This window comes from Halichoeres trimaculatus, unplaced genomic scaffold, assembly GCF_033239565.1.
Source record: "Halichoeres trimaculatus isolate MK-OKI-2021-1 unplaced genomic scaffold, fHalTri1.1 fHalTri1_scaffold_3, whole genome shotgun sequence".
Lineage (NCBI taxonomy): Eukaryota > Metazoa > Chordata > Actinopteri > Labriformes > Labridae > Halichoeres > Halichoeres trimaculatus.
In genome coordinates this window covers 12,609,846-12,632,685 of record NW_027437181.1, presented here as the reverse complement: position 1 = coordinate 12,632,685, position 22,840 = coordinate 12,609,846, and the positions used below count along the sequence as shown (strand labels likewise).

Below are 22,840 nucleotides of genomic sequence, written 5' to 3'. Positions count from 1 at the left end.
CTCCTCCAGCAGCGACAACAACCTCAGCGTCCTCAGTTTCTCTGCAAACGCGCCAAAGCAATTAACGTTTAGACTTTCTTAATCCAACATTACTTTAAAGGAAATGTAGCTTCGTTTCATTTTTTTCCGTCACAGATTGTGTCCCATTCATGATTTCCGGATCGCGCAGATCCAGGCAGCAGGTAGGAGACATCAAAAACGCACACCGTGGTTACTTACTGTTACTGAGCGCGTCACCAGGGCACGGATTTTTAACCATGCGTAAAAATAATGACATCTATACGCATTCAAGAAGAGGTCCTTGCCTGTCTTTGGTTTGTTAGTTTTCTTTGCATGTGTGTGTGTGTATTTGTGTGTTTTAACAAATGAATGAAAACACAGGCTTCCTTGAGAGCACTGGACCTTGATTAGCAGCCATGTATGAGCTTTGTTTTATTTCTGAATGGGCTTCGTTTGCCCATACAGTTAAGATAAAAGCTTAGAAATGCTGAAGGAAAAGCTATGTTGGGACTGAAAATGTAAATTTCCAGTCTACGTGCAACAGGTGGCCCGTTTTCATACTGCTTTCTGTGATGTGATAAAGAATGAGCTATTCCATGGACCTTTTAGGTATCTGTCTGAATTAACCATGTTTGATGCAGCAGATCAGTGACAGTGTTTCTGTCTTAGGTCATGTTGCAGTGGTCTCATGCCATCAGCCAGAAGTGAGCTCCTGACTGACCTCCTGACTGACCATCATGGGATGTGGCACCTCTGTTGCAACAGAAACACAGGAGAGGAGAGTGGAGAAAGGTAGAGCTGTGTGGCTGGTTCAAGGGGGAGGTAGCTGATAGTTTGGTTCTTTGGACTGCTGAAGGCTGACACACATTTTCCTGTGCTGTCAGCAAGAAAAACTTACCTGGTACCCCAGAGGAGAGCTTTGAAAACTGGTGTTCATGAAATAAGAGCTGACATGTCAAGACAGGTTGAGCACAAATAGAGGATGAGTGTTTGAGACCAATTAAAGCTCAAGCATAAAATATGAATAAGTAAGAATTAAAAACATCAGAACATAATGTACCTTGTAATTTGCATCTTCATATTCAAGATTTTATGTCACATGCCCATACAGATCCTAGTGAAATATTCAGACTTTTATTCACATTTACAGTATTTTTAATTACATTTATCACATTAATAACAGTAATTTTCCAAAAAGACAATTAAGCCATCTATGTCCTTCTGTATACATCACAATTGGTTAGGATAACAACTGGTAGATTAGAAAATTGTGATATTGGAAATAAAGAATGACTGCAACTAGATTGTGTTGGTTTACAACGTGACTGAAATTAACAATAATCTATGTTTCTGACAAGAACATAAGCACAAAGCTTGACTTTTTCTATAGTTATTTTTCATGTCTGCAATTGCTACTAGGGGAGAAGGTGACAGACAAAATGGTATCAATCTTTGTTTACACTTTCTTCATCAAAGATTCCCATTGAGTGATACATTTAACTGTTAAAGAGAGAAACCCTTATTTAAATATATTCAGGATGAAATCAGCATGGATATATAAGTAAGCAGGTTGTCCAGAGAGGGCACCAGCATCAACACAAAGCAAAAGTTCATCACAGGAGTTAACATTAGATCCTTTTTGCCAGCTGATGATTACTGCCTCTGCTTCCTAAATGTATCTTTATAATGTTTCATGTCATGTATTTATTTAGCGTTGATTGTTTAAGATTTATTTTGTGTTAACATAAATAATGATTAGCAGCAAACATCTTGACATCAGCCTAACTTCTGTGTATTTTCCATGTTTCAGCATCAAATTTTACCACCTGATTGTATGAAACTGATGTTGTTGACACTCACAGACGTTTAGCAGATGGTGTATTTCCTTCAGTCTGTCTTGTCTCCTTTCTTTAATTAGAGCTGTGTCTCCTGAAAGCATTTTTAATTTGCTTGGATTTTCCATTCCTACTGTCGCTCATGACCTCCCCTGTGTCTTGTTATTTTATACGTGTGATTGATTTCATTCATGAACCAGTTTCTTATGCTCATCTGTTTTTTTCTTCAATTTTTTATTCACAGATGACATGGTTAAAACCCCCCACCCAGCCCTGAGTAAGACCCTGTTTGCATACAGCTATGTGTGTCTGTGTTTGAATTTAAAACAGTGGCAAGATTACAAATTAACAGTTCTTGCTCATAAAAGATGCTGCAAAATTACTTTTTTCATCAGTCAGTCCTTTATGAAGTTACGATTGTTGCCTGTGTGTTATTCTAGAGAAGGAGCATTTAACTGCATGTGCTGCATCTACATAGTATCTATCACTATTCTGTTGCAGCCATGAAAGCAGCTGTTTTGATCCAGCGATGGTACCGGCGCTACATGGCCCACCTGGAGATGAGGCGTCGCTACACCTGGAGCATCTTTCAGTCCATTGAATACGCAGGAGAACAGGACCAGCTACAGGTGACTCTCTGCACCAGCATGTTGAAAACATCACAGCAGCAACATGAAACTGAAAGATTTTTCTAACTTGATGTAAAACATTTCCCCTCCCTAGCTCTCCAGCTTCTTCAGCTTCATGCTCGATAATGTCACTCAGCTGAATGGAAGCAGTCCAGGTCAGAACCAAAACTTCTTTAAATCAACAAAATACTCTGATCCGATAGAAACACTGTGTGTCTTTTTAATGTCCGGCTACATTCTTTTTACCTGGATACTTTAGAGATAGAGCTGATATGGTTTAGAGCTATATTTTTAACAAAATGCAGTTTTCTTGCACTATGCATGTAAATTATTCACATCTTTGAAACCGAAATGTTTTTTTGTCTCTGAAACTTCAAATTGTGAGGTTAATTATTGCACTTTTTGCATTTTAATTTATTCCTACAGCTTGGAAACAGCATTTAAAAGCATACTTGATGCTGGTGTCCCATTTTCTTAGAGTAAGAGGAAAGTATGAGATGACTTTCCAATTTACAGTCATTAAAATTGTTTGATTAGTCATCAGCTGGTGGTAATTACTTGTTGTTGTTGTTGTTGTAAACATGCTTCAACCAACTCCAATTGAAATGATTATATACAACATGCATCCACACGTGTGTGCTTTTCACCTCCATCAAATTAGCACTAGTTTTGTTGTCACGCTCATTTATTTTGGTCTACATTACAAAGAGCTAATGCGTATACTCTGTTGCTTAGCAACTAGATAAATGATGAGGCCAGTGTGTCAGTGTGTGTGTGTGTGTGTGTGTGTGTGTGTGTGTGTGTGTGTGTGTGTGTGTGTGTGTGTGTGTGTGTGTGTGTGTGTGTGTGTGTGTGTGTGTGTGTGTGTGTGTTATTCCATCACAGCTGTGTAAGCCTAAGCACTTGTCCAGCTAAAAAGCATAATGCTCCATTAATGAGGTAATCCTTAGGTCAGCCCCTTATTGAACTCTTCATCAGTTTAACATTGAGTTCACATCAGTGATGCAAAGACGCCGTGCTCTGTTGTTACTGCTCATCAGATTATACTAAGCATCAACTGTGAGTGTTTGTGTGTGTGAGAGATAGAGAATAGAGGACATTTTAAATATATGGTTGTCAGGAAATAGACTAACATAAGAGGAACTGTGGGTAAATGTAGGCCCCTGCCTTGTTTGTGTTTTTGCATATATTAGAGAGCATCAGTGTCTCATTAGCATAGTAGAGTGGTCTTTCAGTAACGGTGAGGTCACACATAAAGAGGTTGTGGTGTTGTCTCAAACTGTTTTTGACATCAAATTGTGGATTAAAATAAGTGTGTGAGCTATGTTTTAGTTCAGTTAACATATTTACCTTCCTAATGCAGCAAAAAGCTTTAAAGAGGGGGTACTATGCTCAGGTTTCAGGTTTAATATTGTCTCTTCGATAGCTCTTATAGCAACTTGACATGATTTATAGCTCTAAAAAAAACCAAACTTATCTCATGCTGATGTTTTTAAAACCTTTATTGTTCCCCCTTGTCTAAAATGCTTCATTTCAGTTACTGTCTCTTTAAGACAGTTTTAGGAAACCCCTCCAGCATCCCAGAACCTAGTATTCTAGAAGCGTCCTTCTATATATCAAAATTATTTCTCATTTCAGAAATGACTCTTTTGGCCTTTTAACGAGATTCAACAACCAGTGATGTTACATTTTTAGCAAATCTCATGTTCATTCACGTGCTATTTTCTTTACAAGCTGTTCTGAGCAGCCCACAGTCTCACCCCCCGATTACTCCGACATACATTTGTTTTCAAAGTTAAAGCTTTGGCAAAAGTAAGTACTGGTACTCAACATTTTAAATTTATTTTTGTTTTAAAAATGTGAAAAAAATACAAACTAACATAAAAAGCTATTAAGAGGAACATTTTTCTACAGATGCTGCTCTTAAGCCTTAAAGCAAAAACACAACTTTTAAATAAAAGTAAAAGCACACTTTTACCTTTTACCACCTCTGCCAAAAGAAGTCCTATGTCAGAAATAAAACCAGATTTTTTTTCAACATTTTTATGATTCTTGATAAAATCCCTAGATAACGACCGTAAGTGATTTCCTTGTAATAGAGACTTGCCCATTTCAGAGCAGTTTATACTGTAGAAAGGTGGACCCGGGTTGGATATAAGCAATAAATACTGTAAAACTTCAAAATTATTAAAATATAACGCCTTTATCTTAGCCGAAAATCTGTTAGTGGGTTAACTTTTTCAAGTTCTGTGGTTTTTTAGGTCAAATAAGGTCACGTTGTAACTTAAACATGATAAACCGCTCATCACACTATTTTCTCCAGACCTGATCTCTCAGCTTCTGGACCCGGTTGTCGACCCCTGGTTGGACAGAGAGACCTGCTTCAACACGATCCCTGTTCCAGAGTCATACACCGGACCACGACTGTCGTTTCCTCTCTCTGTGTCTGACACAAACGCTCTCCTCAATGGTTTTAAGGAGCAGCAGGTACAAATATTAGAGCTTCATCTGACTTTGGTGTACGAGCTTAAAGTGGCTCACAGCTTTCTTTCCACACAGATTCTTCATGCCAGATATGTTCTGCAGCTGCTGTATGAGACTAAAAAGCTCCTCAGGCAGATGCCAAATATCATTCACTTGTCAACATCCTACACTGAGATCACGATATGTGGTGAGTTACCAAAACCTTAGTCACGGTCACAAACCATATCTGGCCATACAGTAGCCCTCTGAATAAATGAAAAGCCTGCTCACATGTTAACTGATCACAAACATCTGTGAGTGAGTTTTAAAAACTGTTTACTGCTTATTAATGGCAGCAGTCCAAAAGGAGGTCATGTTTATTCACACAGATCGGGTGCTTGACACTGCTTCGTCCAGGAGATTTGCATCTCATTAAACTGGAGGATACTTGTTACAGGAAACAAACAGTTTTTTTTTTCTTAAACAAGAGTGATTCACTGCCTGTTTCAAACCACTTTACTCTTCAGAAAGGTTCAGTTTGGTGAGAAAGCCTTTCAGTGTCTGTGCTTTTATTTTGTTACAGGAGATCTGCATGGGAGGCTTGATGATTTACTTCTCATCTTTTATAAGGTAACATTTTTAAAATCTTTCCTAAGACTTGACATGTGCTGAAACATTGCAATCATCGTTCCTTGCTGTTAGCTGGTGTTGACGTCTTGATGTTGTGCTTCCTGTCAGAATGGCCTCCCTTCAGCAGAGACGCCGTATGTATTTAACGGGGACTTTGTCGACCGTGGCAAAAAGTCTATCGAAGTGGTCATGCTCCTGTTTGCCTACCTTCTGCTTTATCCCGACTACATGCATCTAAACCGAGGGAACCATGAGGATCACATCATGAACCTCAGGTGAGCAGAAAGAGGAGTGAGGATGAGAGAAACCATTTTTATTGTATCTATTGAGTCTAAAGAACACACATGAGCAGCAGTTCAGAAAAACTTTTCCCATTTGTTGACATTATGTTGCGTTGCAGATATGGATTCACAAAAGAGGTCATGCAGAAGTACAAGGTAAAGAAAACTCTAAGTACATGCTGTGCATGCAGTTCACCTTCAGGATTCAGAAATCAATCAGGCCCAGCTGATCTTTAATATTTCTTTATTGTGTGCAGACTCACGGCCACGAGATCCTTCAGCTCTTTCAGGATGTTTTTAGCCTCCTTCCTGTAGCGACAATCATCGATGGGAAGATCCTGATTGTGCACGGAGGAATCTCAGACCAGACTGATCTGGATCTCCTCAGCTCAATTGAGAGGCACAAGGTCAGATTAAAGGAACAGCTGACCTCCATCCCCAACCTCCATTTACACTCTCATAGCTGCAGTTACTGAAACCTCCTTCAAATCAGCGTAGCGTTTTTGATTTTTAACATGTCAGCATATTTGTCTAAGCTAATATGCAGCAGATATGGAGAGCAGCAGCACCATCACTTCTGAAAATACACATCAGAATGATTTCATTTTCATGGTTGTCACCCTTGGGTGGTCCCCTATCACCATGAGGGGTAATTGGTGTGAGGAAACAGGTGGTCTTCTAAACATCCTAATATGAAATCAGTGATAAATTATGTCATGTTTCAATCAATCAATCAATCAATCTTTATTTATATAGCGCCAAATCATAACAAATGTTATTTCAAGACACTTTACAAAAACATTTACAGGTCTAGACCCGTAAATGTTAATAAAATTTTATTAGCAGAAACCCAACATCAAGACAAGATAAGGAGTCTTATCTTATCTTAATCCACCATGAGTACAGGACTTTGCAGCATTTAGCAAGTTACAATGGCAAGGAAAAACTTCCCTTTAACGGGCAGAAACCTCGGACAGAACCAGACTCATGTTAGACAGACATCTGTCTCGACTGTGTTGGGGTTAGAGAGAGACAGATAGAGGAGAGAGAGTGGGAGAGAGAGGGGGGGGAGAGAGAAAAAAGGAGGGGGGGGGGGGGTAGGGATACACACACACGCACACAGACACACACACAGATACACATACACACACACACACACACACACAGAAAGGGAGAGAGAGAGAAACAGATGGAGTCTGAAGTTTGGCACTGTGGCGACAGTTAAGGAGAAACCAGCAGGCCAAATCCAAAGCTGTAGTAGCTGGTGTCGGACAGGAGCACAGCAGCAGGCCGTCTTCTTCACCGATCCCCAGGAACCTACAAGACAAACTCAGACCCTCCCAGAGAGGTGTATGGTCAGTAACTATAACAGGACAGTAAGACTAGAAGTTAGACTGACAGAAAAAGAGGGAAACAGGAGCCCTGTGTGTCAGTTCCCCCCAGCAGTCTAAACATATAGCAGCATAACTAAGAGCTGGTTCAGATCTGATCCAGCTCTAACTGTAAGCTTTATCAAAAAGGAAAGTTTTAAGTCTACTCTTAAAGGTTGAGACCGTGTCTGCTCCCCGGACCTCAACCGGTAAGTTATTCCAAAGAAGAGGAGCCTGATAACTAAAGGCTCGACCTCCCATACTACTTTTAGAGACCCTAGGTACAACGAGCAGACCAGCATGTTGAGAACGCAAAGACCTAGACGGATTATACGGAACAATTAAGTCTTTAAGATACGATGGCCCGATGCCATTAAGCGCTTTGTAAGTCAAAAGAAGAATTTTAAACTCTATCCTAGATTTTATAGGTAACCAGTGTAGAGACGCTAACACTGGAGAGATGTGCTCTCTCCTCCCAGTCCAAGTCAGTACCCGAGCGGCAGCATTCTGAACCAGCTGAAGAGTCCTAATAGACTTATTAGGACAGCCGGATAAAAGAGAGTTACAGTAGTCCAGCCTAGAAGAAACGAAAGCATGGACCAGTTTCTCAGCGTCGCTCCGAGACAAGATGTGTCTAATTCTCTTGATATTGCGAAGATGAAAAAATGCCGTCCTTGAGACCTGTTGGATGTGAGAGTTAAAGGACAGGTCCTGATCCAAAAGAACTCCCAGGTTCCTGACAGTGGTGCTGGAAGCCAAGCTGATGTCGTCAGAGGCGGCGATGTTGTTCAAGAAAGCTTCTCTGAGATGTTTAGGTCCAAGAACAATGACTTCAGTCTTCTCTGAGTTCAGCAGTAAGAATGTTTGATAGTAAAGGGGGCTTTGGTTTTGAAAAATCAATCAGATTGGCTCGTGTGATGTTCTTTAGTTGATTTATTCTTTCATTGATAAGTTTTATTTGTCAAAGACACAGAAAGATTCTTTTGTTTAGACATATTTAGTTATACTATGTTCTACATAAGCTGTACGGTGGCGCAACAGTTGGTGCTGCAGTGTCACTGCAAGAAGGTCACTGGTTTGATTCCCAGCTTGGTCGGCGGGCCTTTCTGTGTGGAGTTTGCATATTCTCTCTGTGCATGCGTGGGTTCTCTCCGGGTACTCCAGCTTCTTCCCACAGTTCAAGAACATGCTCATCACGTTAATTGAACTCTCTAAATTGTCCGTAGGTCTGAGTTTGTTCGTCTACGTGTTAGCCCGCCTTTTGCCCAATGACAGCTGTTATAGGCTCCAGCCACCCGCGACCCCACACAGGATAAGCGGTTCGGAAAATGAATGAATGAATGAATATTTTACATAGGAACATGTCACATGCATCCTTGGTTCTTTTCTATTAGAGTACCAAGGATAACTGTTATATTAAGGATATGTTTCATATGTGTTAAAGGGGCTATGAGGAGTTTGAAAATGATCTTGAAAAAGGCTCCCTTTTAGACATATACCCATTCGTAATCCACACATTGAAATGAGATTATCAGCGCCAAGGAAGGTTTTTCTGAAATGCTACTTCATAGTTCTTAGTAGCTTGCCGGTCAGGTTGAGCATGACTAGATTGATTTACAGCACATCAAAGCCTCTATGACACCACCACACTGGCTGACAAAGTTTAGAAGTGGAAAGAGAGATCTGTGAGATATTTTTCTTTGCTGAAAACAATTTTTGTGATTAATTTTGTTGTAACTGTTAGACAGAAAAGGGACAGATGAGCAGAAGAAAGCTAAACGAGAGAGTGATACAGTCCAAGCTAAAGGCTGATTAGCCTTTAGCTTGGGCTGTATCACTCTATAACACAGGGGTTGAGCTGTTTGTGACAATGCCCATTCCAACCCACATGCAGCATGTTTTTCTGCTGTGGTCTGTTCAAACTTAAGAGTTTATCAATAAAATATTGAAATAAAAAGAGTGAGGTTACGTTAGCTCTGCAGGACATGACCAGGATACATTAATGTTACACATAACCCACTCACCTTACAGGATCAGGCTGTCAGAGCTACATATTGATAGCTAATAAACTACTGTGCGAACTGACAGTTTACTTGTTGTCATGTTAGCCTACAGATATGTGGTAGGGTTGGGTTGCTATTGGCGCTTCATATGACCGGCTACTGACATAGGGTACAAACTTACAATGTACTGATAAATAGCTGACCACAGTGAGCGTTATCCATTAAAAAGTTGTCTTGAACAAAGAAAATTAGTTCCAAAACAAACACACGCCTGGTTGGTTGGTTGTGTGTAAGACTCCTGTCCAGAAGGTGGCGAGGCAGTCAAATTAAAACAGATCCTCCTCATTGCATCTTGGGGTCTTGTCAGTTTTATTGACATGATACAAAAGCCTCAAAATCTGTGCATTATAATATACCTTATTTTTTTAACAAATTCACTCAAAACAAATTTGAATTTTGATTTTGAGAACAAATACCTACACCTCCATCTTTTCATCCCTGCTCCCATAGGTGAAATCTGCTCTAAGGTTCCCCAGACGCAGCGTGGGGCAGCTGGACATTGGTCAGTGCTGCAGACAGATGAAAAGAATGAGATCTACCGACAGCTCTCGTCCAAGCAGCGGCTGCAGCCACAGCAAAAACCAAACAACCCAAAACCACAGGTCTGACATATTCTGCAGATGCTCGTCGTTGTTGCATATTTTTTAGTCAAGGTCAGCGTGAAATGAGAGCATGTTTCTTTTTGTATGTTTCACTTTTCAGAAAGAGACGGTGTGGGCTCAACAGATCAGACAGTGCCATCTCTACTTCTTCTTCCTCATCATCATCCTCGTCGTCCTCCTCACTCTGCTCTCCTCGAACTCCATCATGCCTCACGCCTCGGCAGTGCCCGTCCACTCCTGGCTCACCTTACACCATCAGTGTCCTCCAAGTGCCTTTTCTGGACTCTCTGTCCTCTGTTGGCCTTCCGTCTCCTTCACAGCATGAGCGTGAATGGAAACAGGTCAAAGGACAAAAAAAAGATCTTTACCTGATCATGATGTTTTCTGTTTCATGTTTAACACATTTATTTTGTCGTTCAGATAGTGGATATACTGTGGAGCGACCCGAAAACACAAGAAGGCTGCAGTCCCAACACTTTTAGAGGAGGAGGCTGCTACTTTGGCCCTGACGTCACTCAGAGACTTCTGCTCCAGCACGGACTGCAGCTGCTCATCAGATCCCATGAGTGCAAACAGGAAGGATACGAGCTCTGCCATGGAGGACAGGTAGAAAGAAGACAGTCGATAAATCATGTCATCCAAACATCTGGAAAAACGCTGTAAATGTTGATGTATTCTGTAGGTGATCACAATATTTTCAGCTTCAAACTATTATGAGGAGGGAAGCAACCGAGGGGCCTACATCAAAGTGGGCAGAGAGCTGATTCCACGTTTTTATCAGTACCAAGTCAGCCGTACAACACGCAAACTCACCCTGACACAGAGGTATGACAGTTCATGCTGCTATGAGCTCCTTTTAGTTCCTGGGCATTTGAAACTTTACATAAAAAATGATGTTAAAAAGTTATTATTCAGCTGACAGTAAATCAATCATCAAAATACATTTCTGTACATGTGTGTGTTTAGAGTGAGAGCTGCTGAAGGCTCTGCTCTCAGAGCTCTGAAGGAGAAACTCTTCAGCCATCGCTCCGAGCTGATGTGTGGCTTCCAGCAGTACGATCAGAACAACAAAGGTAAACTTCACCCCACAAATCTGACTGAAGACTTCATGGTTGTTAAGACAAGAATATATGTTACATGTTAGCATCTCATCTCAGGTAGCGTGTCGGTCAGTGAATGGGCACTGGTGTTGGAGGCTGTTCTGAGACTGGACCTTCCCTGGAGGACATTGCGTCCGCATTTAGCTCGTCTGACACCAGGTGGCAGCGTGGACTACCAATCCTGCTTCGAGGACATGGGACCAGGAATTCCTCTGCCACAGGTGAGATGGCAAAGCTGAGAAGCAAGAAGTTTATTGGCGAAAGCTCTGTTCTGAAGTCTATTTTAAGATCATTTTATATTTGATAGCACTTTTAGATTTTAAATCACTTCCAAAGTCAATGTCTGTGTTTTTAATCTTTGTTTTTTTCCTATATTTTTGGACTATTTTTGCCTTATTGACTTTATAAAACAGCTAAAAAAAAAGTGTCTGGAAACACTGGGATGAAGCATCATGAGTTGACATGCAGATGAGAACTGTTATTTTTTTCTACTTACAGAAATATAATACAGGACATTGTTTAAGCCTGACTTTTGGTTAAACCAGAAATCTGCCAAAAACAGTGGGAAAGGACCTCTAAATACATCATTTATAATAATTAGATCATGTATGCACTTAAAGCTCCTGTGAGGAACTTCCTGTGGTCTTCTTCTTTCATTGCTGTATTTTTCTTGGATATTTATAAGCCCTGTTTTCTAACAAAGAAATGCTCTTTTGACATCTTTACTATGGAAAGTGTCAGAGAATGAATAAATACCAACAAGTCGGTCTGTTAGGGCCAAAAACTCTTTACAGTAGCTTTAATTTCAGGTATAAGTTAAAATGTCTATTTAATATGGAGGATCAGACAGTCATGAGTCTAAGCTGTTTTGGATGCAGAGAAGCTCCCACTTCTAGTCTTTGGTTTTTATTTGTGCCTGTGTGGTGTCAGCCAAAGTGGATTTTCATTTTTCTACTCTGCTCTGTTTTTGTATCATTTCTAAATAACAGACTCAGTTACAGGGTTGAGATGCCACTTAGATCTCAAGAAGTAGAATTTTTGAAATTACAGCGTTTATTCACTGCGGCTATTTAACAACCAGTGGTTGTTAAGAGACTGAATGCTTTTTTCACCTTCTCCTCCTTCCTATCGCTACAAGGTGACTCCAAACTTGGCTGAAACTCTGTTCAGATACAGGACTGATATTGAGATAATATTCAACATCATAGACAAAGACCACTCAGGTAAAAAAGTAAAATTTCTTCATGATTACAATGTCTATGTATTACTTCTTCTAAAAATCATCCTGTGTGTGTGTGTGTGTGTGTGTGTGTGTGTGTGTGTGTGTGTGTGTGTGTGTGTGTGTGTGTGTGTGTGTGTGTGTGTGTGTGTGTGTGTGTGTGTGTGTGTGTGTGTGTCTTGCTGCTACCAGGTCTGATCTCCATTGAGGAGTTTCGTCACACCTGGCGTCTCTTCACTGCACACCTGGGTGTGGACATAGATGACAGAGCCATAGATGACTTGGCCCGAAGCATTGACTTCAACAAGGACGGCAGTATAGACTTTACCGAGTTTCTGGAGGCCTTTAGAGTGGTTCACAAACTGGACAACAAGGATCAGCAGGTCAATGGGAGGTGAACAGAGAAATTAATTTTTAAAAGAAAGAATCCAAAAAAATCATGGACACAGTCTGTGTAAACACGATCAGTTCCTCCTCACAGCAGCTGGATGGTTCAATAACCCCTCGACTCTGCGATTTGTTTCAAAAAGACAAGTGGAAGGTTTTCTGTCTTTATCTGCAGCCGTTCATTATCTGAACATGAACAGAGTAAGTCCAGGCACCACACACGGCATATCTCTCATAGACTAGTAAAATATTACCGTCACCCATGACGTGCAAGTATTCTGCCCGACGAAGGGTGCCATTAAAACAAACATAGAAATTAAATAAATCCTATATCATGCAAGTGAAATAATAGGCGCTGTTACATCTACATGAGCAGCAGAGGAGGTAGCAAGAAAGAAGTGATTTGATGAAATTGTGTCTTTAATATTGACAGGTGAACCCATTTTTTAATAGGACTACTAAAAAGCTGCAGGATTTGAGCTGCACCAGGGATTTTAGTATTTCCAGCCACTCCAGTCACAGTACAAATGGCATGACATAAATCTCTGAATAACTGTCTGTACTAATTTTCATCTGTCACTGACAGAAAGCAAAATTTTGGTGTCCAAATATCCAAGTATTTTGGTAATAACCAAGACCAGTCTGATGTCCCACCTTTTGGCATCAGCAAGCCATAGTAAAATTTCGTAAAATAATTTTATTTTAAAAAAATGTATGAAAATCATCTTGACAAGAAGAAATTGGAAAAGGTTCAGCCAAGATTTTAGAATGAAAGTCATAGTCCTCAGCTGATATATATATTCTTATCCTCTGTTTTAATCCGCATTACCACCAACTTGCTTTAGAGCAAAGTACAGTGATATATCACCGCGCAAGCAATGAGAATTGACAATAACTTTGGCAAAGCTATTAATTGTTCTTAGAGGGTCAGTCATAAACATTTTTTCATCCAGTTACAACAGAAGGCTGAAGTTTGCTTTACAGTGATCTACCTCCCTATGAACCACAAAATTGAGAAAATGTGGTCCAGCAATCATCACAAGAACAGTTGGATGCAACACCTTTTAGCACCAGCATGCAAACATAGACATTACAGGGGACTTTTTTGATCTGGGTTTGGACACAGATTTAGAAACAAAAGACAGGGTCTTCAGAGGATGTTTCATCTAAAATGAGCAACTGCCTGAAAAGTGAACTATTTTAAACTATCTTCACGCGAGCAACGAGAATTGGCAAAAACGTAGGTACTGATATTCATTTTCCTCAGAGGTTAACTTGTCAACATCATGTAATGTTTCATTCATAAGCACGAGAAGGCCAAAGTTTGGCTTGACTACCCCTGTATAAAATACAAAAATAAGGATTACTTGGCTCAGCAATCACAACACCCAGAGGATCCACCTCTAACTTCTATGTAAAGCTTTGTAAAGCCAAGCAGAACCACCAGGAAGCTAGAGTAGAATGTACAGAACGATCCACCTCCACCTAAACTCTAAAGAATGAAACCCGTTTTGCTACTGAAATTCATGGTCCCCGGACAATGAATCATGATGTGACTTGGTTGATACCATTTTTTTGTATGTATTTTGTTTTGTTTTTTTAAGTCCAATCCAGACACTTGTGGAAAAAATAATATGTTTTAGTTACATTCTGATGTAGTACAGATGTTATATCTGGCAGCAGATTTCAGAACAACCAGTGAAGCGCATCATTATTATCCATTTATCAGTACTGTAGTTTCTCATGAACTGATGAATAAAAGCACACCATGTCTTTTAAAAGTAACTATTTTGATTCAGGGTTTTATTTTTATTTTTTCTGTGTGTGTGTGTGTGTGTGTGTGTGTGTGTGTGTGTGTGTGTGTGTGTGTGTGTGTGTGTGTGTGTGTGTGTGTGTGTGTGTGTGTGTGTGTGTGTGTGTGTGTTTGTTTCAGCGTGTGTGTCCATACCATTTTCACTCTGGCATCCTTCCCACTGTAATTAACAAAGTGTGAGAGCAGTTAAGCAGGCTCAGGCATCCTGTCAGCACAAGTAAATGATGGGTTCAGATTTTACTGATGGCCTTAACTTTTGCACGTGCGCACACACACACACACATACACAGGCTTTAAACATGAATGATTATTACAGCTGCAAAAGGCGCAACAAGTCTTGAATGATGTCATTGTTCTGTGAAAAAGTTTTTTTTGCTGATAATTATATCATGTTTGATGGTAAAACAACAATTAAAAATAATATGAGGCAGAAATGTTTCTTCTTGTGTTGTCCTGTTCTCTGTCAGAGTGTTTTGTGTTATGCATCACCCCCTTTCAGCTTCCCCTTTAGAGTTCCCAGACGTCCCACCTCCCCTCCACCTTGAACCTCTCGTACGCTTCCCACTTTTACTCTCAGAGTCTGGTCTTAAGCCCTCCCCTTCCTTTCCTTTAAACCCTTTGAAAGTAATTGAAGTTCAGATCAGCATCTCATCCTGGGCCAACCTTCAGATGGAGGATACGATGGGGCTCCTGGCAGCACTGTTTACTCTGCTCTGTGTTTACGCTCCAGGTACTTTTTTTTTTGTCAATTCTCTGATCTGTGTCTATGAGAGGCAAGAGCTGACTGTGAAATTGTTTGTAGTGTGTGGAGCTGAGAGATGCAGTGGTTTCAGACACCTGGAAAATGGGCAGACGTTTTTCCGTTACGGTGGACTGCTGGTGATCTTTCGCTGTCGTCCTGGATTCAAGCTCCATGGATACAAAACCAACAGCTGTGTATCTGGGCACTGGTCCCGGGACACTCCAGTCTGTGTGGGTGAGAAAATTCATTCACTGACATGTATTAAACCTTTTGGTTTCATCATTTTATTCACTATGTATATCAGATAAGATGATAGTATAATTATAATGACATTAACTGCCATTTATAAACTTTTGCATTTCTTATACAGAAGTGAAAATTAAATCCTAGGTAGGAATATGAAGAGAAACAACAAAGGGAGATTTCATGTGTACCCTCTTTCAATGACACTCCTCTCTATCCTCAGGGTCTGGATGTTTTGACCCAGGTCCGCTTCCTCATGGGACAAGCAGCATGAATGCGGATGGCTCCTGGGCAGTGTTCAGCTGTGACAGTGGATTTTGGCTTCATGGACCTTCGATGTTGTACTGCAAAGGTCACACCTGGAACAGCACAAAGCCTGAATGTAGAGGTGGGGATAAAGAAAAACACTTTGAAACTTCTTATCAATGAAAAAGTATGCCTATTTGCTCTTTTGACTACCCTCGCATCCACTCTTTAAATGTGGCATTATACTGTAAAGCCATTAAGCCCGGTGTAGAAAAAAAGAAAGGAGAATCCTCTGGTGTGAAAAAAATATGAAACCTATGAGAAGCGGCAAATACAGCAGATTCCACTTTACCTCTTAAGACCCAAGCTTTTGTCTGGTGTGTGATTTTTAATTCACCTTGCTATTTGTGATGAGTAAGACTTGATAAGTATAATAACTTAACTTGGTCTTTGTACAGGAATTTTGATTATTTGTGCAATGACTTCTCTATTAGTTGTTTGTCAGTAGTGTTATTGTTCTTAAATATGTTGGGTTTTTTTCACAAAAATGGGTGTAATGTTGTGATTTCACCAAGAGATGATCCAGGCAGTGTTCCTAAATGTGGCTAATAGGTCACAGGTTGAAATAACTGAAGTATCATGGGTCTGAGAGGCAGAAATGTATGTGGACGCTGGGTCTTAAGGGGTTAAGGCTGGCTGCAGAAACCCTAGAAACCACATATGGAAAACAAAAAAGTAAAAAAAAAATTCAGCATAAAATAATCATGTTGAAAGCCTGGTAAAAAAAAAAAAAAAAAAAAAGTTTGGTTCTGATTAGCTCTTTTTTTTGTCGTCACAAACTGTACTTTTATTATTATTATTATTATTTATTTATTTATTTTAACTCTTTATTTTTAAAGTTATTTAACATAGGAGCTGTCCATTTAAGGGCCCAGCTGTCTTGACTGACAGGCAGGTTCTCTGTAGCTGTCAGCAAAGAGGCCAAAGGTCCGCCTCAAGCTGGGGTCAGTCAAGCTTCCCAATATGTCTCCTGTCGAAGATAGGCCTCAAAACTCCATATCAAACACAAATATATGACCTCACAGCCCCTTCATCTATTTATCGTACAGTCCATCGTACAGTCCTTAAAAATAAGGCTATTGGACTGTGTAGTCTAGTTGCCTTATTTTCAAGTCTTCAGAGTAACCATGACCTGGAGGAATGAGAATCGACATGAATTAAAGTTGCTTGGGTAACAAAACCGAAGAGTAAAATGTTTTTTCTTCCCTCTTCTCTTCAGTCCATTGAGTCTTGTCTTCTGTGAGCTGCATGAAATTGTTGCTGTCAGCCTGCAGGGTCATTGTTCTGCAGGCAGAAAACACTGTGGTGTCTTAAAGTTAGCTCAGTGACATGTATGTTAGCAACCTTGTTTTATTCAGGGGTGCTGACTTGATGGGCATCCCTTATGGCTTGCACTGACTATTAATAAGTTAAAGCCACATTAATAATTTTTTTTTGTATCTTTTATTTTTTAGAGGCTGACATGATGAGCTCATTTTCAGGTGTGCATTCACATCAACCCAACATCCTACACCAGAACCGTCATACTGCTGCAGTTTCAGACACGCAGCAGCAACCCCTCTACAACACTTTAGATGATCCTTCATCCAGAGAAGCTAACTTCAAGCCTGGCTTCTTGTCTCACACTCCATCCCAAATGTCAAAGAATGAGAAAGAGAAAGTAACCAATATGAAAATCCACTTAGAACAACAAAGCCATGCACCAAACTTTAAAGTGAAAGATGGTTTCCAAACAAGTTATCACGAAACTCAACTTCAGGAGACAAATGAAGTTCAAGTGCCAGATAAAGAAGTATCAGAGGCAGAAGTTTCACAGGGGGAAGCAGAAAACTTGGACAGAGCAACTCAAATGTTTGCCTCTAGCACATATACATCTATTACTGTGTCATCTGAGCTATTACTAGTGTCAGGAATTGAGCAATCAGTATCTTCAGCTCCATCCTTTTCAATACTCCAAACACCAACTATCCTTCCAACTGGGACATTTACACCAACCTCGCAGCTTCACCTCACAGAATCTGCTCCTCCTCTGCAGATGCTCAAGTTTGAAGGTCATGATGTTTCTTTGGATGCTGAGGTGGCATCAAGCTCTTTTCAAGCTGCAGATAAAGATCAGGAGGCTGTAACTGGCCTCCGTTATCATGTTTTGTCTCAGACTGGATCTACAGATAAAGAGGAGCCAACAGAAGCTTCAACATTCACCACCAGTTCTTCATCAACTTCATTACCATCTTCTCCACCACCACCCCAGCTATCCTCCTTTACAACACAAATATCTGCAACTCCAAGCCCCCCGAAAAACCCTCAAAACTCCTCCACAGCCACCAAGCATGGATCTCACTGGACTGAAAACCACAAGCTTACACCAAATGCCTCATCTCTGCTGGCTTTGAGCCCAGTCAGACGACCAATATGCCCGTACCCACCCGTCCCCATTCATGGGACCTTCTACTTTCGTAATGTGAAGAATCCAGGTGTCAGAGAGTACAGACACTACATCCAGTATGCCTGCTACCCTGGTTACACTCTGGCTCATGGAGATGTTTACAGCTACTGCCAACAGGGCAGGTGGAGCGGGATCACACCTGTTTGTCTAGGTATGTCAGTTAAAATCTAGTCTGGTGTTGTTTTGATGAGCTGCAATATCAGTCTCTCTTTCTTCATTTACACCCCATGATGTTAAAGCTTTGTGGACACTATCTTGAGTCATGCACTAAAAGATATGTTTTTGCAGAAGCACTAAGACTAGAAGGGAAGAGAAAAAAAAAGGACTTCTTAAATCTTAACTTGAAACTTCAAAATGTTTGGTGTCAAAGAACATCAGTTAATAATAAAATAAAAATCCTCTCTCCTTAGCCATGCAACAATTTATCAGTCGTTGTAAATGCTGCTTCCTCTGTCTACTCCCCGCATTTCCTGTCTCTCTGCAGCAGTCCTGTCCAATTAAAGTAAAAAAGAGTACCTTTAAAAAAGTTAGAAAAAACACCACTTCTTCTGGTATAAATATTATCTTTTCTGCCAAAGATTGTTTTGAACCATTCAAGTAAGCTCACCTTGAGGTTTTAAAACCTTTGCTGTTTTACTAGATCAAAACTCATCATCCCCAATCTATTTTCTTTTTCTTTTCTACTGTGACCCTGTTTAAATTAACCCCTGTATTTTCTCTTAAACGGACCCCTGTTTGTCTCCAGAGTCGATGCCATGTTCACTCAGTAACGGAGGCTGTTCCCAGCTCTGCTCTCACTCCCTGCAGTACAACCAGAGCTTCAACCAGACCCTGGGCAGAACTGAGTGCCACTGCAGACCTGGATTCACTCTGCTGGATGACGGGCAAACATGTCGTGGTGAGCTCCCCCTCCGGATCTTTCCATGTGACTGTAACATTCCTCCTAAATCCTCTGTGGACTCTGCTGTCTTCCTAATAACACCACAGCTTGCAGCAATGAGGCATGTCACAGCACGACGGAGAATCTGCTCCATGTTTTGAGTGTTAGGTGTTTCACAGCTCACAAATAAAAATAAGTGAGCTGTGAAATTGGCTGCAGCACTACAACGAGCACGCTGGTGTTAACCTTCTTTGGTACCTCATTTTTGAAAAAGTCACTCCTTTGGGTTCATATTTTGTCTTTCCTTCCGTAGAGATGCCAGAAATCGCATCCATACCCCCCAAAAAATACTGAACCCTTTTTTTGAGTTGTTCAGCTGGGGAAAAGCTGAGCTTGTTGAGTCGTCCCTGTGCATCCTTGTTTCCTGTCTCTGAAGAGGTCAGAGAAGAAACAAAACACTGTTCTGGTTTGTTCATTACAGGCTCAAACTGAGAGCAAACATGGAGACAGATCAGTTTGATTTCAGATCAGAGCCACAGGGGTGACGACCACTTTTCATCTGCTGCTCTTCCCTTTCATCTCTTTGCTGGCTGGATGGTGTGTTTTTGTCAGACTGACGACATTGTTTTGGTCTGGTGTGCGTGTGTGTAGATGTAGATGAGTGTGTGGAGGAGCAGCACCAGTGTCAGCAGAGATGTGACAACACATTTGGCTCCTTCAAATGCAGCTGTGACGACGGCTATCAACAAGCGCAAGACCAGATCTCCTGCACAGGTGTGTGTTGTGTAAATACATTTGTGTGTCTGTTTATGTCATTAACATCTATCAGCAAAGTGCTTCTCTGCTTTGCTCTTCATCCTCCTGGATGGGCGGATGAGCGCCTGCAGCTGTAACAGGCTGTTTTTGGCTGTGTTGACATCAGTGTTCTGCAGGATATGACCTTCAGACTGCAGACAGACACAGCAGGGTTAAAGGACACATTGCTGTGAGCTGTTTGACACTCCTTTAAGCTATGCTAGCCGCGAGGGTGGTGATGTCAGCCCAGCATTTACATGACACCTCATTTTGTTTTACAGATACAGATGAGTGTGCTGATAACCAGGGGCTCGGGCCTTGTATGGAGCAATGCCACAACACACCAGGATCATACTACTGCTCCTGCACACATGGACACATCTTAGCCATAAACAGACATAGCTGCATTCGTGAATGTCCACCTGGGTACAGGAAACACCTGACAATAACACCTGACAATACAACAGTACAAAACCTGAGAGAGGAGTGTGTAGGTAAGAGGAGATAGCCAAATCATTCTCCTTTTTCATGAAAAGTCTTACATTTCTATTTTTCTTCACACAGATATAAATGAGTGCCAAGAGGACAGGTGTGGGTTGCAGTGTGTCAATCTGCCAGGTTCTTACAAATGTACCTGTCCCAGAGGATACACACTCCAGGGAGATGGGCGACACTGCAAAGGTCAGTGAGGTCGAACACAAACAACTATTAGAGTTATGTGTTTGGCATGTGGAGGACTTTGTTTGTCAATGTCAAACAAATGAAAAGTAAAGAAACAGCACTAACAGCACCTTTAAAACTTTCACACTGTAAAAACTGAACTCAAGCAAGTGTCTGTTGTATTTCTAGAAAAAAAAAAACATCTGATCAGACTCAATATGCCACATATTCAGTACCACTTAAAGTAAATACCAAAACTGGATAAGGGTTAAGGAAAATTTACTGGGTCTTGAATTAAGATATCATTTTATTTAAAGAAACCTGGGTCACTTGGGACTCGTCAGGGGAATCTGTCTCATAAAGAGGCTAATAACATGTTCTGGCTAAAAATAAGACGTAAACATTTGCTTATTTTTTATAGATTGCATAAAATGGAATTACAAATAATAAAACTCTTTGGTGTTTATGTTGGCAATAAATGAGGAATTATACTTCACTCGTACCTTGAGATCCAAGCAGATGCACTTGCACACAAGTGCATCTGTAAGAAGATGAGGTTAGCAGCTGCTTCACTTAACTTACATTAAAAATGATTAAATAGCACAGACATCTTTATAGTCATCACTGTGAGATTTCCTAACAGAGACTGACCTGCAGAGAGTTTTTTTTTTTTGGTTCATCATTTAATTCATGGTTTGCCACCAGTATTTTTAATTCAGGGTTTCAGAATGTTCTCTCTGTATACAGGGCTGTGCCAGAATCGTCCATTGAACTAATAAATGAAATTGAGTAACTGTAAGTGAAAATTACCCAATGTTCCTGTCTTCCAGACATTAATGAGTGCAGTCAGAAGAATGGAGGCTGTTCCCACCTGTGTGTGAACCAGAAAGGTGGATATAAATGTGTCTGTCCAGTCACCCATCGCCTCTCCTCCAACAGCTGGAAGAAATGTCTGCCAAGGGTGACATCAACCCCGCCAGCTTACACAAAAACCACCTTAAAGTCGAGCTCATGAGTCAACAAGTGAAGCTCAGATTGTTAACAGACAGTGACTGTGGAAAAATGACAGGTTCACATAAAATACTTTATTATTGTATGAGCAAGATGTATAAAAAGCATATTCTCTGATGGAAATGAGGGTCAGCTGTGTTTCTGAAACATTTTAATATACCTTTAATCTGATCGTTACTGCATTATGTATAATAATAATATATATTTACAATATATGCCAATAATTATTTAGTTTCAAGTTAAAACAGATATTGTAGAGTTACAGTTAGGAGTATAATATACAAACATTCAACGATGCCGTGCTTTTAAATCAAAGCTCTGCGAAAATTTAATCAAAACACTTTTCTTTTCATTTACCACCAAAACATTGTCAAAAGTTCTTTCGATTCTTTACAGACTTACAGAGACGCTCGTCAACATACTCCAACCCTCCGTGGTACTTAACTTACATCTAAAAGAACTTTCACTACATTATTTACATAAATTTTCTCCATGCAAATACTATACAGGAGAGGATGAGGGCCACTGAAAACTTTTATTCTCAGAATTCAGAGGACAAAATAACAAAAAAAAACTAAAAGCACACAAAAAAACAACAACAGAAAAACAAAACAGAACAAAATTTCGACCTCAAAAAATTCTTAGATTAAAGGTAGAAATCTGTTTTTTTTTCTCGCCTTACCTTCAAATATAAATAAATCAGTGGCCCTACAAAAACTAAACAAAAAAAACAAAAACATAAATTAACTAGTCTCCACTCAACATACATACCCACAGTGAGTCGGCATACACGTATGTATATATATGTAGCTTAAAAACAATTCTCAGTTCAAACACAGACAGATGAGTTGGTTTTCATTAAATGTACAAAACACTAACAGCTAAGCATGCTGGCATTCAAGGTTAACCAGGGATTGTGTTCCCATTGAGGCGATGGTTCATACAAGGCAACAACAAGTAAGTTTAAGTTTAAAGGTTACATGAAGGAGAACCTGGAAGCTATCAGAGGGAACAGTTCTGTCAGTTCATATGTACAAATAAGTCACTTCTAGGGCAAAAAACCCATATAAATACAATTATTTTTAAGTAAAAATTATTCACTTTCTTAATTTCCTTTCAGCCTCATAAAACAACAATAAATTATATTGATAAATAAAAATAAAAGTGCCAACACAGCAACCATAAAAGTACATATAATCATCTTTAAGTCCAACACTTAGAATCTATAAATGTTCAGTCTGATAACTTCATAGTCACACAAGACACACAACATGTTTGATCACAAGACATGACAGTTCTTAAAAGTCAAATGTTTGATGGTGGGTCAGCTGGAGACAAACATCTAAACAGCATGTTAAGGTAAGA

General features: G+C 40.2%; 2 protein-coding genes across 3 annotated transcripts; both read left to right on the top strand.

Annotated features, from left to right (window-relative positions):
• Positions 1-3: 3 nt before the first annotated feature.
• ppef1 (protein phosphatase, EF-hand calcium binding domain 1) lies at positions 4-14,347 on the top strand. 2 transcript variants are annotated; one of them, XM_074666354.1, is made up of 19 exons: positions 6-182; positions 670-792; positions 2,080-2,112; positions 2,337-2,464; positions 2,559-2,619; positions 4,788-4,951; positions 5,024-5,135; positions 5,511-5,557; positions 5,666-5,832; positions 5,958-5,994; positions 6,096-6,245; positions 9,722-9,873; positions 9,974-10,214; positions 10,294-10,479; positions 10,556-10,698; positions 10,840-10,946; positions 11,031-11,194; positions 12,112-12,196; positions 12,385-14,347. In XM_074666354.1, exons 2-19 carry the CDS (start codon positions 738-740, stop codon positions 12,588-12,590), a joined length of 2,238 nt encoding a protein of 745 aa, XP_074522455.1. In that variant the 5' UTR covers positions 6-182; positions 670-737; the 3' UTR covers positions 12,591-14,347. The 2 variants fall into 2 exon arrangements, with proteins under 2 accessions (XP_074522454.1, XP_074522455.1); XM_074666353.1 differs by having other exon boundaries at positions 4-182; positions 4,788-5,135.
• Positions 14,348-15,045: 698 nt separating this feature from the next.
• Positions 15,046-21,512, top strand: LOC141788253 (uncharacterized). The gene is made up of 8 exons (XM_074667140.1): positions 15,046-15,122; positions 15,195-15,368; positions 15,601-15,765; positions 18,875-19,027; positions 19,661-19,783; positions 20,086-20,298; positions 20,369-20,485; positions 21,295-21,512. The coding sequence occupies exons 1-8, from the start codon at positions 15,062-15,064 to the stop codon at positions 21,477-21,479; spliced, it is 1,191 nt and encodes a 396-aa protein (XP_074523241.1). The 5' UTR covers positions 15,046-15,061; the 3' UTR covers positions 21,480-21,512.
• The last annotated feature ends 1,328 nt before the right edge of the window (positions 21,513-22,840 follow it).